This window comes from Belonocnema kinseyi, chromosome 7 (assembly GCF_010883055.1).
Source record: "Belonocnema kinseyi isolate 2016_QV_RU_SX_M_011 chromosome 7, B_treatae_v1, whole genome shotgun sequence".
Lineage (NCBI taxonomy): Eukaryota > Metazoa > Arthropoda > Insecta > Hymenoptera > Cynipidae > Belonocnema > Belonocnema kinseyi.
In genome coordinates, this window is record NC_046663.1 from 91,628 (window position 1) to 111,092 (window position 19,465).

At 24.5% G+C, this 19,465-nt stretch overlaps 1 protein-coding gene across 1 annotated transcript in view; it reads left to right on the plus strand.

Annotated features, from left to right (window-relative positions):
- Nucleotides 1-19,465, plus strand: part of LOC117175866 (mitogen-activated protein kinase kinase kinase 13) — a 36,992-nt gene that overhangs the window by 8,303 nt on the left and 9,224 nt on the right. The window contains exons 3-4 of the mRNA XM_033365666.1: nucleotides 6,596-6,782; nucleotides 12,529-14,121. Of these exons, the coding sequence (XP_033221557.1) occupies nucleotides 6,596-6,782; nucleotides 12,529-14,121 (1,780 nt within the window). The remainder of the gene's footprint in view (nucleotides 1-6,595; nucleotides 6,783-12,528; nucleotides 14,122-19,465) is intronic.

Consider the following 19,465-nt stretch of genomic DNA (forward strand, 5'->3'; position numbering starts at 1 on the left):
TCCATTTTTAAACAAAAATATGAATTTTATACTAAAAAAAGTTTTATTTTTTAATAAAAAAATATATTATCAACTTTATAGTTGCATTTTCTACCAAGGAGACGATTTTTAAACTAAAATTACCAACCAAGTTGGTAAATTTTGATTAATTTTAGACAAAACAGTTTAATTTTTTAACCCGAAAATTTTCATTTTCGACAAAAAAGTTTTGACCCTAGAATATGAATTTTCTAATAAAAACCACATGATCGACAAAATAGTTACATTTTGTACCAAGGAGATATATTTTTAACTAAAATTCTAAGTTAAAAAAAATTCTGAACCAAGTTGATAAATTTTCTGTTAAAAAGGATGGGATTTTCTACAAAAAAGTTGAATTTTGTTACCAGACAATCTGAATTTTCTACCAAGAAGATAATTTTTTAGCCTAAATGTTAAACTTGCAACCAAAAATATGAATTTTTTTCTCAAATTGATAAATTTTATGTTAAAAGTGATTGATTTTCTACAAAACAGTTTAATTTTATAAATCAAGAATAGGAATTTTGAACAAAAAAGTAAATTTCCGAAAAAAATGGTAAATTTTTCCAACAAATAGATCAATTTTTTACTTAAAAAATAAGTTATCAACGGAATAGTTATATTTTCTACCAATGAGGTAATTTTTTAACTAAAATGTTGAATTTTCAACAAAAAAAATGAATTCTGAACCAATTTGATAAATTTCCACTTAAAAAAGATTAATTTTCTACAAAAAAGTTTAATTTTATAACCCAAAAATATGAATTTTCAACTAAGTAGACGGATTTCATCCCAAGAAGATAATTTTTTAACCTAAATGCTGAACTTGCAAACAAAAATATGATTTTTTTTCTCAAACTGATAAATTTTATGTAAAAAGTGATTGATTTTATAAAAAACAGTTTAATTTTATAACTCAAAAATATGAATTTTCAACAAAAAAGTAAATTTCATAAAAAATGGTAAATTTTTCAAACAAATAGATCCATTTTTTACTTAAAAAATAAGTTATCAACGGAATAGTTATATTTTCTACCAATGAGGTAATTTTTTAAGTAAAATGTTGAATTTTCAACCAAAAAAGTAAATTTTTTATCCAAATTGATCAAGTTTCTATAAAAAAAGATCAATTCTCTACACAACGGTAAAATTTTTATACCCGAAAATATGAAAAAGTTAATTTTAATTTGAATATTGTTAAATTTTTAACCTGATAGATGGATTTTCTACCAAAAAGATGAATTACCTACTAAGATGACTAATTTTTTTACTAAAAAATATAAATTTTCAACAAAAAAGTTAATTTTAGAACAAATAGTTGAATGTTCAGTCCAATAGATGAATTTTATACCAAGAAGATTAATTTTTTACCAAAAAGATGAATTTTGAACCAAGATGATTAATTTTTTTAGTAAAAAAGATGAATTATCAAAAAAAAAATACTTACATTTTTAACCAAATATATAATTTTTTATCTAAAATTATGGATTTTCAACCAAAAAAATGAATTCTGAACCAATTTTATAAATTTCTACTCAAAAAAGATTAATTTTCTACAAAACAGTTTAATTTTATTACCCACAAATATGAATTTTGAACAAAAAAGTTAATTTTAGAACAAATAGTTGAATTTTTCAGTCCAATAGGTGAATTTTATACGAAGAAGATTAATTTTTTACTAAAAAGATGAAATTTCAACCAAGAGGATTAATTTTTTACTAAAAAAAGATGAATTATCAAAAAAATACTTACATTTTTAACCAAATATATAATTTTTTATTTAAAATGATGGATTTTCAACCAAAAAAAATTAATTCTGAACCAATTTGATAAATTTTCACTTAAAAAAGATTAATTTTCTACAAAACAGTTTAATTTTATAGCCCAAAAACATGAATTTTGAACAAAAAAGTAAATTTTATAAGAAACTGTTCAAATTTTAAACTAAATGAATCAATTTTCTACTAAAAGAATAAGTTATAAACAAAATAGTTCTATTTTCTACCAATGACGCAATTTTTTAACTAAAATGTTGAATTTTCAATAAAAAAAGGTGATTTTCTAACCAAAAAGAGGAATTTTTAACCAAATTGATCAATTTTCTATAAAAAAAGATCAATTCTCTGCAGAACGGTTTAATTTTTTTACCCGAAAATATGAATTTTCTATGAAAAAATTAATTTTCAGTTTAAAATTAATTTTTTCATAGAAAATTCATATTTTCGGGTAAAAAAATTAAACCGTTCTGCAGAGAATTGATCTTTTTTTATAGAAAATTGATCAATTTGGATAAAAAATTTACTTTTTTGGTTGAAAATTCAACATTTTACTTGAAAAATTACCTCATTGGTAGAAAATATAACTATTTCGTTGATAACTTATTTTTTAAGTAAAAAAAAAAATATGACGTATCAACAAAATAGTTACATTTTTAACCAAATATATTTTTTTAACTAAAATGATGGATTTTGAACCAAAAAGATGAATTTTCTACAAAGCAGTTTAATTTTCTACCCGGAAATATGAATTTTTAACAAAAAAGAAAATTTTATAAAAAAATAGGTACATTTTTTACCCAGGAGATAATTTTTTAATTAAACTGCTGAATTTTCAACCAAGTTAATAGATTTTCTGTCTAAAAAGATTATTTTGTTACAAAACTAATTTTATAACCCAAAGATGTGAATTTACAATAAAAAAAATAAATTTGAAAGAAAATGGTTGAAGTTCAATCCAATAGATGAATTTTCTCCTAAAAAAATAAGTTATTAACAAAATAGTTACATTTTTGAATTCTTAACCAAGTTGATAAATTTTCTTTAAAAAAACATAAATTTTCTATGAAGAAGATGCATTATCAACAAAATAGCGAAATTTTTAACGTAAGAGATAATTGTTTAACTGAAATGATGAATTTTTAACCAAAAAGATGAGTTCTCTGTCAAAAAAAAGATGAGTTTTCTATATAACAGTTTCATTTTCTAATAGGGAAAAATGAGTTTTCCACGCAAAATTTAATTTTAAACTAATTAGTTGAATTTTCAACCCGATAGATAAATTTTCTACCAAATAAATGAATTTTCTACTAAAAAAATCAGTTATCAATAAATTATTTACAATTTCTACTAAAGAGGCAATTTTTTAAATTAAAATGTTGTTAATTTTAAACCAAATAGTTGAATTTCCAATTTAATAGATGATTTTTCTATCAAGAAGATTAATTTTTAACAAAAGACACCTTTTTTAAACTAAAATGAAAAATTGTCAATCAGAAAAATGCATTTTGAACAAAATAGTTAAATTTTTAACCAAGAAACCAAGTGGTTTAATCATCCACTAAAAAACATGAATTTTGAAACAAAAAGGTTAATTTTCTTTACAAAAAGGTGAATTTTCTACAAAATATTTAAATTTTTTCACCCGTAATATGAATTTTCAACAAAAAAGTTAATTTTAAAACAAATAGATAAATTTTGCGCTAAAAAGATTAAATTGTAACAAAAAAGACTAATTTTCCACTAAAAAAACCTGAATTATCAACAAATTAGTTACATTTTGTACCAAAGAGATAATTTTTGCAAATAAAATGATGAAATTTCAAATAAAAAAGTGCATTTTTAACAAATTAGTTTAGTTTTTCAGAAAAACAGATAAATTTACAAAAAAATGTTGTATATAATTTATATTTTAACCGAAAAGATTAATTTTTAAAGAAGAAAATTAACTTTCTATTAAAAAAGATTAATTTTCTACAGAATATTTCAATTTCTTAACTAAAGCGATGAACTCTCAACCAAAAAAGTTAATTTTGAACTAAATAGTTGAATTCTGAACCAAATAGATTAATTTTTTACAGAAAAGATAAATTTTTAGCCAATCAGACTAATTTTCTCCTAAACAAGACGATTTATCAGCATAATAGTTACGTTTTTTTACAAAAGAGATAATTTTGTATCTAAACTGGTAAATTTTTTACCGAAAAAGTAAATTTAAAAAAAAAAAGTTAAATTAAAAACGAAAAATGTTATACATGAATTCATATTTTATCGAAAAGGGTTTAATTATCAACCAACAGGGATGAATCTTCTACAATATATTTTAAGTTTCTAACCCGAAAATATTAAATTTTAACAAAAAATTTAATTTTAAACCATGATAGTTGAATCATCAACAAAATAGTTACGTTTTCAACCAATGAAATTAATGTTTAGCTATAACCGTAATATTTAATATTTCGTTGAAACCAGATTTTAATTTTAAATAAGAAATTTTTGAATTCATCCAAAAAAATACGAATTTGCAACCAAAAAGATTATTTTTCTGTCAAGAAAGATGAATTTTCTGCAAAAGCAATTGACGTTTTCAATTAAACAGCTGATTTTTAAACTAAAATGATGAAAAATGTCAAACAGTTGATATTTAAACGTAAACAGATTTTAACTTTAATTCGAGAAGATTTGAATTTACCCAAAAAGATCAATTTTGAACAAATTAGTTGAATTCTCAACCAAAACAAATTAAGTTTCAACTTAAAAATGGAATTTTTAATCACAAAAGATAAAATTTCTACCAAAATAGATGAATTTTCGAGAAAAAAAAAATGGTTATTAAAGAAAATAAAAAAGATTTAAACCAAATTGTAATTTGATGAAACAATCATTTTTAATGTATTTTGTTCTAAAAGTTAAATAAATATGTATAATTTTCCTAGGTTTCTTGAGATAATACAAGAAAAATTTTGAAAATTTAATATTCGTCAAAAAATTGTCTAGAAAGTTTTTAAGAAAATTTTTTTTATTTGACAGATACTTTTTTTTTAAATTGTGAAAATATTTTTAAATTTTTTACCTCTTATTTAATTTTTCAAAATATCTCTGGAACTTATTCGATTTTTTTCCCAAAATTTTGTAATCTTGCAAAATTGTACAGTTACGCTTCGAAATATTCTTTTTCGAAATGTTGGGAAATCATTTGAAATATTTTGAGGTCATTTTCAATTTTCTCTTAAAACTCAGGTTTTAAAATAAAAAATCATTTAAAATTTTCCCAGGAATCCTAAGAATTTTTTTTTATTCTCGAAACATTTCAAAATTTTTAAAAAGCTTTTTTTTCAATCTTCTGAACTCTACATTTTCTTTTTAAAAAATTGAAATATTCTCGCGATGTAAATTATCCTACAAAATAAAAAAATGAAGTTTTAAATTATACTGTAATAGCAAAATGTAAAGAACAGAATTATTTCCCATTAATATTTTCAAAAAGTACTATTAAAGTTTTCTTTTTATTGATAATGTTTAGACAAATTTGGAAAAAAATTTTATCATTGAAGAAAATGATTTATTTTGGAATGATGACTTTTACCTTAATCATTAAAGAATCATTTAAAATTTCCTTAGTTGGAAATTTCATTTACAAAAGTCCATAAAATTCGAAAGAACAGATTTAAAAAAAAAAAACTTTCGAAATTTTTTTTGAAAATGTAAGGCAGAAATTTCTAACGGTGCATTTATTTTATTTTTAAACGTATTAAGTAAAGTATCGTTAGAGTGACCAAAAAATGTTAGATTTCGAGTATAATATTATTAAATTTTAATTTGCAAAATAAAAAAAATCTTGGTGTTTCGTATTTTTTATTATTATTTTTTTTCTATTCCTCGTTATGGGCATGTGACACAGCTAAATACCTATATTACCGACCTCACTTTTTCCGTTCACTGAATGTTTTTTTGAACCTAAGAACTTTTTTTGTAAATAAAATATCGAGCTGAAACTTTGGAAAATGTATTAGAGTACAATAAAGTACGTTTAGGTACTGCATTTTGGTAGGAACTTCACTGAAAATTATTTTATCTTTTTTCTGAACCTCAACATTTTTTGAACGTTCGAACTTTTTTTAATACATAAAATATCGGTATCAAACTTTGAGAAATGCAAGAGCCGAAAGAAAACTACGTTTAAGTACAAAGCTTAATAATAATAGATGTAAAAAAATATGTTTCAACAATCAATTCCAACGGCATCAGCCGGTAACGTTGTACACGAAAATACGAAACCTGGCGGCCACTAGACGAGGCTCTAGAGAGTTTGTATTTTCGTGTACAACGTTACCGGCTGATTCCGATGGAATTGATAGTTAAAATATTTTTTTATACATCTTTTATTATTAAGATTTGTACTTAAACGTAGTTTTCTTTCGGCCCTTGCATTTCTCAAAGTTGGAGACCGATATTTTATGTATAAAAAAAGTTGGAACGTTCAAAAAATGTTGAGGTTCAGAAAAAAGATGAAATAATTTTCAGTGAAGTTCCTACCAAAATGCAGTACCTAAACGTACTTTATTGTACTCTAATACATTTTCCAAAGTTTCAGCTCGATATTTTATTTACAAAAAAAGTTCTTAGGTTCAAAAAATCATTTAGTGAACGGAAAAAGTGAGGTCGGTAATATAGGTATTTAGCTGTGTCACATGCCCTTAAGTAAAAAGAACCTCCGCTGGCAAGGTCATCTCCAGTTTTTTTTTTTTTTTTTTTCTAAAAATGGTAAGTATAAATACGATTATTGATTATAATTTTAGCTGACGACTGGGAGATCCCTTTCGAGTCAATCAGTGAGCTTCAGTGGCTGGGATCTGGAGCTCAAGGTGTCGTATGTAGCGGAAAATTGAATAATGAAATTGTAGCTGTTAAAAAAGTGAGAGACCCACGCGAGACTGATATAAAAAATTTGCGCAAGCTCAATCATCCCAACATCGTGCAATTCAAGTGAGTATATCTTTTATAGTAAATATGTATTTGTAAATATTTTATTAGTTTATAAGAAATTAAAAAATGAATAACAATTATTTTTTATTTATTAAACGTATTTTTTAATTTAATATTTTATAAGAAGAATTTAATTGTACTTTTTTGGTCCATCATTTTTGTTGAAAATTCATCTTTATAATCGAAAGTTTAACTATTTTGTTTAAATTTGATTTTTTTCTTGCTTGAAAATTAAATATTTTAATTGAAAATTTAATCATTTTTTAGATTGAGGATTTACCTTTTTTTTTAAGTTAATTTTCTTGACTAAAAATGTAACTATTTAATTTTTGTTTGAATATTAATAATTTATAGTTGAAAATTAAAGTACTTGGTTGAAATTTAAAATACTTTGTTAAAAATTTATTTTATTAGTTGAAGAGGTATTTATTTGGTTGAAAACTTAACTTTTGTTTTTGGAAATTCGTTTGTTTTTTATTTAAATTTAATTTTCTGAACTGAAAATTTAACTATTCTATTATCTATCTTTTGGCTTGAAAGTTCAACCTTTTAGATTTTTTTTCTTTCTTAATTTAACAAAAATATTTCTCTGTTAAAAGTTGAACATTTCTAGATTTCTTGTTGGTTTTAAAAGAGTTGTAATTTGATTATTTTTAGCTTAAAATTTAAAAATTTTATTGAAAATTCCGGTTTTTTGTTGAAAATTGAAAAATCTTTCTTTATTGTTAAAAAATCAATCTACCTGTTTCAAAATAAATTTTTCTGGTTTTAGATTCATAATTTTAATTGAAAATAAATTTCTTTGACTAAAAATTTTAATATTTCATTTTTGTTCAAATATTAATTATTTCTAGTTGAAAACTGAACTATTTAGTTGAAAATTAAACTACTTGGTTCAAAGTTAAATTACTTTTTGAAAATTCGTTTGTTTTTTGTTTAAAATTAATTTTTTGAACTGAAAATTTAACCTTTTCATTATCTTGAAAGTTCAAAATTTTGGTTTAATTTTTTTTCTTAATTTAACAAAAATATTTCTCGTTTAAAAGATGAATATTTCTAGATTTCTTTATGTTTTTTAAAAGACTTGTAAGTTGGATATTTTTAGCTAAAAATTGAACAATTTTGTTGAAAATTCCAGTTTTTTGTTGAAAATTGTTTTAACTGGAAATTTAATTATTTTTTGGTTCAAAATGATCTTTTTTCAATTGAAAACTCAATTATTTGGTTGGAAATTTATTTATTTTGTTGAAAATTATTTATTTTTATTTTATTTTTTGGTTCAAAATTTAAATATTTTATTGAAAAATCATTTTTTATTGTTAAAAAATTTATATTTTTATATGAAAATGAATTTTTTTGGCTGATACTTCAACTACCTGCTTCAAACTTAATTTTTCTGGTTGAAGATTCATAATTTTAGTTGAAAATTAATTTCTTCGGCTAAAAATTTAACTATTTTGTTTAAAATAATGTATGTTGTTAAAATTTGGATTTTAGGCAGAAAATTAATCTTTTTGGAGGAAAACTCAACTTTATGGTTCAAAATTAAATATTTTGGTTAAAGATTTATAATATCTTGATATCCTTTTTATAAAGATTAATAATTTTAGTTGGAAATTCATTTATTTGTTTAAAAGTTCAACATTTCGTTAAATATTTATGTATTTTATTAAAATATCGATTTTGTTTTTAAAAATTGGTCTTTTTAGTAGAATATGTAACATTTTATTGGAAAATTACTTTTTTTCTGCAATATTCAACTATTTTGTTGGCATTTTTTTTTTGTTATTGAAACTTTATATTTGTAGGTTAAAAATTACATTTTTTGTTTGTTAAAATGTCCTCTTTTTGGTTTGAAAATTAATCTGTTTTGGCTGAAAATTTAACTAATTTGTTGAAAATTTATTTTGATGTTGAAAATGAATGGTTTTAATTGAACATTTAATTATTTCATTTAAGGTTAAAAATTCATCTTTTGAAGTTAAAAACTCGACTATTTGGTTAAAAATTTATGTATCATATTTTGTTGAAAATTCTTTCGTCGTAAAAAATTAATCTTTTTAACTGAAAATTCGTTTTTTTTTCGTAAAAAACTAATCTTCTTGGTTTGACAATACCTCTTCTTATATTTCTTGACAATTTATATTTCCGAGTTGAAAATTCAATCGTTGAAAATCTTTTTTCTTTGCTGAAAGTATTTTTTTGTGTGTAAAATTAATTTTATGCTTTGATTTTTTTTTCAATTTTCTAATTGATCTATTCTGTTTTGGGTAAAGGTTGATCTTTTTTTAGATAAAATTTCATGTATTTTATTAAAAAATTTGGTTTAGTAGATTAATCTTATAGTTTAAAAAATTATTTCTTTAACTGAAAATGTAATTAGCCTTGGTTGAAAATTGATCTGTTTAGTTAAAAATTTAACTATTTCGTTGAAATTTTATTTTAATTCTTTGAAAATTAAATTTCTAGCAAAAATATGAATTGGGCACAAAAATTCATCAGATTTTAAGGAAATAGTTGAATTTTCAATCAATTTAATAATTTTTCAACCAGATAGTTTAAACAATATATTTGATGCTAGTACAAATTATATTTGATTAATTTTTAGTTTATATTTTTTGGTTTCTAAATTTTTTGTAATAAATAGTTGATTTTTTAAACTAAAAAAACATCAATTTTTAAATTAAAAATGGCGTAGATAAGTTTTCATTTCAGAGAGTTAATTTTCAATAAAAAATAAAGAAAATTCAACAAACCAGTTTTTGATTTTATACCCAATAGTTGAGTTTTCTACCAATTTGTTAAATTTTCAATTTAAAAATAGTTAATTTTCAGTTATTTTAAGATTCTAATTTAAAATAAGAAACAGCTGATTTTAACGAACAAAAACCAATTTTCAACCAAACTGTTGTATTTTTAACTAAAAGATGTATTTTCTATAAAAAAGATGAATTTTCATCCACATGATTAAATTTTTAATGAAATTTTTCAATACTCGAACCGAAAATATGAATTTTCTACAAAAAGTAGAATTTTCAACAGTAAAGTTCATTGTCAATCATAAAAGATTATTTTTTAACCACAGTTGCATTTTTAACCAAAAAAGGTGCAATTTTTACAAAAGAAGATAAATTTTCAACGAAATATTTGAATTATAAAAAATTGTTTATCAAGAATGAAAAAAGGTTCATACAATTTTTTATTTTCAATAAAAAAAAAGGAATTTTCTTCAAAACAGTTGAATTTGTATACTCAGGATATTAATTTTTAACCAATTAGCTGAATTTTCAAAAAAAGATTAAAATATACAGTTATTTTAAGATTTCTATTTAAAATAAGAAACAGCTAAATTTAACGAACGGATCGAATTTTTAACAAAACACTTGAACCCTCAACTGAAAAATTTCCATTTTCAAGGCGAAAATACGAATTTGCTACAAAGAAGTGGAATTTTCAAAATAAAAAGGTTAATTTTCAACTGTAAAAGATTAATTTCGAACGATACTGTTGCATTTTTAACCAAAAAGAGGAATTTTAAATAAAATAGTTAATTTTTTAACCTAGAATATTAATTGTCTACTAAAAAGGCGAATTTTTAATAAGTTACATAAATTGTTAACTAAATAGTTTAAACAGTAGATGTGATGCTAGCCTAAATTTAATTGGATGAATTTTTATTTTATATTTTTTTAATTTCTAATATTTTTTAAGCAAATAGCCGAATTTTTTAACTAAAAAAATATCAAATTTTATTCAAAATGGTATTAGTTCAGTTTTAATTTAAACCGAGGATATATGAATGTAGATTTTTGCTGATTTTGAAAAAAAATTTAGAAGCTTTTTAAAAATTGTGAAAGGATTCATAAGAATAACAAAATATTCTCTTAAGATTCCTAGGAAAATTGGAAATGATTTTTCATTTTGAATAATTATTTTAAGAGAGTATTTAAAAATATTTTAAAAGATTTCGAAAGTATTCAAATCAGAATCTGGAATATTTTATAAAAATTCTTTAGAATTTCCAGGATTTTATGAAAATTGCAGAAAAAATTCAACAAATAACTTTTAAAATGAAAAGAATTTTTCATACCATTTTTAGAAAATCCTGAAAATTTAAAAAGATTTGCTTAAAACCTTTCAGATTCATTTTTAACAATTTTGAAAATCTTTTAAAATCTTTAAATAATTTTTCAACATGCAAAATCATTTTCTATTTTCTTAGGAATCATAAGGAAATGTGTTTTATTCTGTTGAAGCCTTTCACAATTCTTAAAAATTTTCTTACTTTTTTATTTGAAATCTGCAAAAATATACATTTTGATAATAATCATGATTTTTTAAAGATTGTAAGGAAAATTTTATTTATTTTAAAAAATATTTAGAAGTGTTAAAAAAATTTCAAAAACACTTTTAAATTATTTTAAAATCGCTAGTACTTAACTTCTATTTTATACGTCTAAATTATTGAGCATTTGAGTATAACATTTTTTAATTTAAAAACTTGTAAACTTCATTTTTAAATAATTTAAAATTCGAAAGTTCCACTTTGAGTGCTATAATTTGCAATTTATTTTTTATTGCCTTAGCTTGAGAGTTCAAAATTTTTAATTTTATTGACCGTGAAAAATGTTTGCGGACCGAAAAAAAAACCGGAAATGTTTTTCTTTGATTAAAACGTCATTCTACTAGTCCTAAGATACAATTTAATTAAGTTTTTTAAAGTTAAAATATGTTTCAAATATTGGTCTGAATTGTTAAGTTGATAGCATTTATTGATTTCAAATCGACCCGCGCTTTCAGACACATGCGCAGTTGATAAAGCTGCTAACAGCGCGCGCATCGATACAAGGCCGGGGCAGCCAATGAACGTCATTTGACAAAAATAACCTGACAAGTCAGATGAATCAAATAAAATGCCCCAAGAAACATGTAAAAACCATATTTATTTTTCAAAAATAAAAAAATAAAAATCCTTCATGTTTCGACCAACATTGCGGGTCTTTTTCAAGAATAGATAAAAAAATCTATAAGTAAAAAAGGAAGAAATTTTCGAGTCTCATAATTTATGTCAATATTAAAACACGAAATCTACAAATATAAAAGTAAAATAGTAATTGTCATATCTGAGTCAAAAACCTTATTTCTAAGTAAACGATAATTTAAATAATTAGTAATATGACTTAAATCGTGAATATTTTTAAATACGTTATTAGTTTCGCAATTTATAAATTTTCTTTGAGTATTTACATTTGTATATTTGTAATTTAAATGTGACTTAATAGTGACAATTTTGAATTTTAAATTTATTCGTGTGTTTTAGGGTTTGAGCTGGAATTAAGGATTCCTTTCTACATTTTATTAAAAACTTACGTTGTTCTTTTATTTAAATTACAAAACACAAAATCAAATACTCTAAGAAAGTTTTTAAATTGCGAAATTAATAACGTAGTTGAAATTATAAATAAAAATGTCTTCCTTTTTCACTTATAGGTTGTTTTTGATATCATGTTGACCGCAAGACCGCTCAAATTAGTGATCATTTGCCGAAATATTTAATGGAAATTTATAAAGGTCGAAGAAAAATAAAACAGTTTTGGATCTGCTGTACCTGGAATTGTTTGCATTTTGCTTTTAAAAAGATTTTAATTTTCAACCAGTCATATTTTAACCAAAAAAAGATGAAATATTTTCCAAACGAGGCCTTCAAAATGAACTATTCTAGACTCGTTAATTTCTTTATTTACAGAGGTGTATGCACGCAGGCACCATGCTACTGCATAATTATGGAGTTTTGCCCCTACGGGCCCTTGTACGATTTGCTGCGGGGAGGAGAACGTGTTCCTCCAGCACGACTTGTCTCCTGGGCGAAGCAAATAGCGTCCGGAATGGCTTACCTTCACAATCACAAAATCATTCACAGGGATCTGAAGAGTCCGAACGTCCTCGTTGGACGCAAGGAAATAGTAAAAATTAGTGACTTTGGCACGAGCCGAGAGTGGAATGAAATTAGCACCCGGATGACTTTTGCGGGCACCGTTGCCTGGATGGCGCCAGAGATTATTAGGAATGAGCCATGCTCGGAGAAGGTCGACATATGGTCCTACGGTGTAGTATTATGGGAATTACTCAGTGGGGAAATTCCCTACAAGGACGTGGACTCGTCCGCGATTATTTGGGGCGTGGGAAATAATTCTCTGCATTTGCCAATTCCGGCCAGTTGTCCCGAGGGTTACCGACTGCTTGTCAAGCAGTGCTGGTCGGCGAAACCGCGCAACAGGCCCTCCTTCAAGCACATCGAGATTCATCTCGGTATCGCGGCCGAGGAAGTCCTCTCCACGGAACCTGACGAGTACTTTCGCATCCAGCAGGCTTGGAAGGAGGAGATTCGCGTTCACATGAAGCAAATGCAGACGAGCACTTCGACGACACCCAGGTTCGAGGCGGATCTCATCAGAAGAAGGGAGGACGAGTTGCGACACGCGCAGGATATTCGGGAGCATTACGAGCGTAAGCTGGAACGCACCAACAATCTTTATCTCGAGTTGAGTGCCGTTTTGCTGCAGCTGGAGCAACGCGAGCGGGACGTGATTAAGCGGGAGCAGCACTCGGGATACAAGCAGTGCAAGAAGCGTATCGTTCATCCGCTTCTCAAGGCGCAAGAGCGATTAAATCGAAAGCGACATCTGATGCTGAATGTCTCGACTTCCTCGACGCCGACGACGCCACCCTCGCCCACGGATTCGCCCCAGAGTCCGATGAAGGCCACTCTCTGCACTCAGTTGAACAACTCGAACAAACCGGAGACTGTCCTGGTGGCGAGCAGTTGTAGCAGCTTCAAGCAGAAGAAGTACCGACACCGGAGAGTGGGTTCCGGTTGCGGAGTGAGCTCAAGTCCCAAGTCTAGTCCACATCGGGAGAGAAAGAGCACGGATGCGACACGACTGGTTGACAGCGAGACGCAGACGGACATGTTGGACTACTTTGGTCAGGGGCAGAGCAGTCCAACAGGCGAGACAAGAGTGAGGCCTTTGGAGAAACTGGGTTTGAGTACTACCACGCCTTTGAAGCATATTCTGTCGGAGCCGGTGACGGAGTCGCAGCAGCATCTGAATGGGAATACTCCATTGGTGTCGGATGAGGATTATAGGATGCATTCGATCTGCTCGAGTCCGGAGCCTTCGAGTGACAATCGACTGAATGGAAATGACCAGCTCAGAGATTGCAGTGATGATGATCATCTGGAAACTCTCGGTCGAAAGGTCAGCGAGATTCTCAATGCTAATCGGCATGTTTCACCGATTGATAATGGAAACTGCAACGACGTCATTATATCTCATGCGTAAGTAAAAAGACTAATGTTCTTTTCTTTTTTTTTTAAAGGTTTTGTGGATTTACTCAAGGGATTGGATATTTCCTGATTTTCTTGATTTTCTTGTATGAAAACAAGATCTACTTTAGCTTTTTTTGCAGAAAAAAAAAAAATTAATTCAAAATGTTTCAATTCATAGTACCGCCTAGTCTGTAAAGACGTTATTCTCTGATGATAATACAGATTCCTTGAACAATTTGACTTGTAACTACCTGGCAGAAAAATAGGTGTGTTTTTGAAAAAGGATTCTTCTCTCGAACTCTCTCTGGAAGCTTAACGAGAAATCATCCGACCAGCAATCGATAGAAAATCTTTTTTTTTTTCCAGAAAAAAATTTAATTACAATTTTTTTAATCGTAGCTCCATCTAGTCTGTAAAGACGTTAAGAAATTCTGTTATTCTCCGATGGTAATGCAGATTCCTTGTATAATTTTTCATTTCCCTTGATTATTAGAGTTTTTAAAATCCCGGAAAACTTAGACGCGTGACATTTTCAAAATTCTCTGATTTTTCTTTGACTAATTTTTCATTTCAAATCATTAATATTCAAATACCAGTATCTTAATCTTATGATATTTTTACCATAGAATGTTTTATAAGCGGAATAAAACCGTGTTTCATATACAAATTAAAAATTTCCAAATGTTTAAATTTATTTAAAAAAAAAAGAATGTTTTTTTTACTTTAAAAGATAACTAACAACTAACAATATTCTAACAAATAAAGATTTTTCACTCAAAAAATAAATAAAAGTTTATATAAATTATTGAACCTTTAAACCAGAAGACAAATTTTCTTCACAAAATTTAATTTTTAAGAAAAAATATGACTGTTTAACAAAAAATTAATTTTCCACGAAACTGATGCATTTTTACGAAAAAAAAAAGGTAATTTGAAACTCAAAAATTATTTTTTACAACAAAAAAACGCAAATTTTTAACTAAAAAATATGAATCTTAAAAAAATGGAAAAGTTACATTTTCTCTTAAAAAATTAATTCTGAACCAAAAAAAATGAAGTATTTTCCACTAAAGAGTTCAATTTTAAACCAGACATAAGCCTTCAGTAAAAAAAATTTACAATGTAGTTCAACTTTGACCCAAGTAGTTGAATTTTCAATTAAAAAAGATTAATTTTCTACAAGATAATTAAACTTTTAATCAACGAGATAACTTTTCAAATTAAAATATAAATCTTTAACAAAAAAGTGATTTCTTAACAAAAGGATTCAGCCAAATGTTTTAAACAAATTAGTTGAATTATCCAGCAAAAAAGAACGATTTTTAACCAAAAAGTTACATTTTCATACAAAAAATGAAATTTCTTCTATAACAGATGAAGTTTTAAATGAAAAAGATAAATTTTCAAAAAAATAGTTGAATTTTATGTTGAAAAAGATTCTAGTCGAGTTTTCACGATCAAACTTTGAATTTTTTAACAAGGAATAATTTTATATAAAAAAAATTTGAATTTTCAATCCAAAAATACGAATTTGTAACCAAAAAGGATGACTTTTTAACAAAATTGTTTAATTCTCTAGCAAATAGTTGCATTTTTATCAAAAAATATGAAATTTATTTTGAAGCAGAAGAATTTTTTATTATAAAAAAAGTTTAGTTTTCATCCAAAAAAAATTCCAGTTAACTCAGTAACGTCAAAAATTGAATTTTTGTAACAAAAAAATAAATTTCTACGAAAAAAATTGAATTCTTAATCCAAAAAAACGAATTTTTTCAACCAAAAAGGATGAATTTTTAACAAAATGGATAAATTCTCTACCAAATAGTTGCATTTTTATCAAAAAAAAAGATTTAATTTCTGCTAAAAACAGGTAAATTTTAAAAAAAGACAAATTTTAAAAAAGAGTTGAATTTTTATTAATTTATTTTAAACGAAAAAAATGTTTTTTTTTCTGTTATAAAAAATAGAATTTATACACAAAAAAGAGAATTTTAAAACCAAAAAGACGAATTTTCAACAAATAAAGATTTTTCACTCCAGAAATAAATAAAAGTTGATCTAAATTTTTGAGCCTTCAAATCAAAAGATGAATTTTCTCTACATATAATGAATTTTCAAACAAAAAATAATACTTTCCAGCAAAAAATTAATTTTCTACGAAACTGGTGTATTTTTATCCATCAAGAATGAAATTTCAAACTAAAATATTTTTTTTCACCAAAAAAGGAGAATTCTCAATTAAAGAAGATCAATCTTTTAAAAAAATGGAAAAGTTACATTTTCTTTTTAAAAAAAATTAATTTTAAACAGACAAAAGGCTTTTCCAAGAAAAGAATAATAATTTTTAATAAAAAAATGCATTCTCATTAAAAAAATAAAATTTCTACTAAAACTGATAAATTTGTAAATGAAAGAGATAAATTTACATCTAACAAAATAATTGCATTTTCTATAACAAAAGATTTCAGTCTTTTCATGATAAAAATATGAATTTTTAGACAAAAAATAAGCTTCTACGGAAAAATTAAATTATTAATCCAAAAAGACGAATTTTTACCTAAAATTGATGACTATTTAACAAAATGGTTGAATTTTCTACCAAATATTTGCTCTTTTATCCAAAAAATATGAAATATGTCTAGAAATAGTTGAATTTTTATTAAAACAATTTTTTTTTACGTATTTAAGTTTTCATCCAAAAAACGTTCCAGCTGTCTTTTCAAAATAAAAATGTGAATTTACAAAAAATTGGTTTTTACGAAAAAAAATTGATTTCAAAAATAGATGAAATTTCTCTTAAAAGAGATAAATTTCGATTAAAAAATAAAATCACAAAAATAGTTGAATTTGCATTTAAAAAAACATTCCAGCTGACTTTTAAGATAAAAATATCAATTTTTTTACCCAAAAAAAAGTTTTGTCAACAAAAAATTGAATTTTTAATTCCAAAACACGAGTTATTTCAACCAAAAAGGATGAATTATTAACAAAATATTTTTAACGAAATGGTTAATTCTCTACCTAATAGATGCATTTTTATCCAAAATATATGAATTTTCTGTTAAAGCAGTTGAATATTTATTTAAATAGTAGAACTTTCTATCCAAAAAAGATTCCAGCTGAATTTTCAATATGAATTTTTTCACAAAAATTAAGTTTTTAAGAAGAAACTTGAATTTTTAAACTTAAGTTTTTATCAAAAAAGATGAAGTTTTTCTTAAACCAGATGAATTTCTATTTTAAAAAAAAGTTCTAAAAAACAAACAAAAAATTATATTTTCAATAGAAAAAGACGAACTGCTTCAACGAAATATTTTTAACAAAATTGTTAAATTTTCTTCCTAATATAGAGGCATTTTTATAAAAAATAGATGAAATTTCTCTTAAAATAGATGAATTTTTGTTTAAAAAAATAGTTGAATTTTCATCAGAAAAAAAAAATCCGTTTGGCTTTTCAAGATCGAAATATGAATTTTTTAACGAAAAATAAGTCTCTACGAAAAAAATTGAATTTTTAATCCAAAAAGATTCTTTACCAAATAGTTGCATTTTTATCCAAGAAAGTTTAAATTTGTACCAAAAAAGATAAATTTTTAATAAAAAACGACAAATTTTGTATTTAAAAGTTGAACTTTCATCCAGAAAAAATTTAGGTTCATTTTTCAATACCAAAATATAAATTTTAAACAAAAAGTAAATTTTCTACAAAATAGTTAAACTTTGACCAAAACAGTAGAATTTTCAATTAAAAATTATGTTTTTTTAACAAAATAGTTTAATTTTCAACCAAACCATTACATTTTTATCCAATAAAGATGAAATTTCTTTTAAAGCAGATGTATTTTTAGTAAAAAAAATAAAGTTTTAAAAGTTAAATTTCCATCCAAAAAGATTTTGGTTGAATTTTCAACGAAACCATTGTATTTTTATCCAAGAAAAATGAGATTTCTCTTAAAACACGATGAATTTTCAAATTTAATCGATTTCTAGGGATTGAAATTTTTTAGAGAACTTTAATGAATCAGTTCAATTTAATTTATATTTAAGACATTTCGAATTATTTTTACTTATTTTAATAGTTTTTGATGATTTTCGAAAGACAGATTTCGATGGACTTTAAGGGCTTCCCAAGGGTTTCTTCAAGAGTTTTAAAAAATTTCAAGTGAATTAAAAGAATTTTGTAGAATTTCCACAAAATTTCAAGAGTTTTTCAGATAAATTTGAAAAATAAGTAAAATAAAATGAAATTTTCAAAGGATCTGCAAGGTTTTTTTGGGCATTTTTAAAAATTCCTACGAATTTTCAAAAGCTTTAAAAAATTTAAGGGATGTAAAACGATTTTAAATATTTTAGGGTATTTGAGAGATTCCAAAGACTTTTTAAAAAAATTTCAATTATTTTAAGGAATTCTAAAAGATCAAAACAGTTTTAGGATATTTTTTAAACTTCCAGGGAATTTTAAGATATTCCAAAGAATTTTTTTAATAGATTTCAAAAATTTGAAGGTATTTCAATAGATTTTCGAAATTTTAGGATATTTTTAAAACTTTCAAGGATTTTTAAAGAGTTTTTAAATATTTAAACAGATTTTAATTATTTTAGGGTATTTAAAAAGATTCCAAGGAATTTTTAATAGATTTCAAGGAATTCCAAAGGAATTTAAATATTTTAGGTATGTTTAAAACTTACAACAAATTTTAAAGAGATTTCAAAAGTTTCGAAAGATTTTAAAATTTAGAATTTTAAAGATTTTAAAGAAATTGAAATATTTTATGGTATTTTTCATAAATTTCAATAATTAAAAGTATAATTCCAAATGATTAGAAAGAGTTTAGGTTATTTTTGAAAATTCCAAGCAATTTTAAAGTGCTTTCAAAAGCTTGAAAGGATTTCAAACAAATTTGATATATTTCAGGGTATTTTTAAAAATTTCATGAAATTTGTAAAAGCTTTGAAAAATTGCAAGGACCTTCAGAAGATTGCAAAGGATTTAAAAAACTTTTTAATATTTCCAAAACCTTCAAGGATTTTTAAAGAGTTTTCAAATATTTTAATTGATTTAAACAGATTTTTAATATTTTCGATATGTTTAAAACTTACAGCAAATTTTAAAGAGATTTTAAAAGTTTCGAAAGATTTTAAAATTTAGAATTTTAGAGCTTTTATGGCTATTAAAATTCTTTGAAAATTTTAAGAACTTTAATAAGTGCAAGGGAATTTAAAAGATTCTAAAGGATTTGAAATGTCTTACGGTATTTTAAATAGATTTCAATAATTAAACGTATAATTCCAAATGATTATAAAGAATTTAGTTTATTTTTAAAAATTCCAAGAATTTTTAAAGTGCTATAAA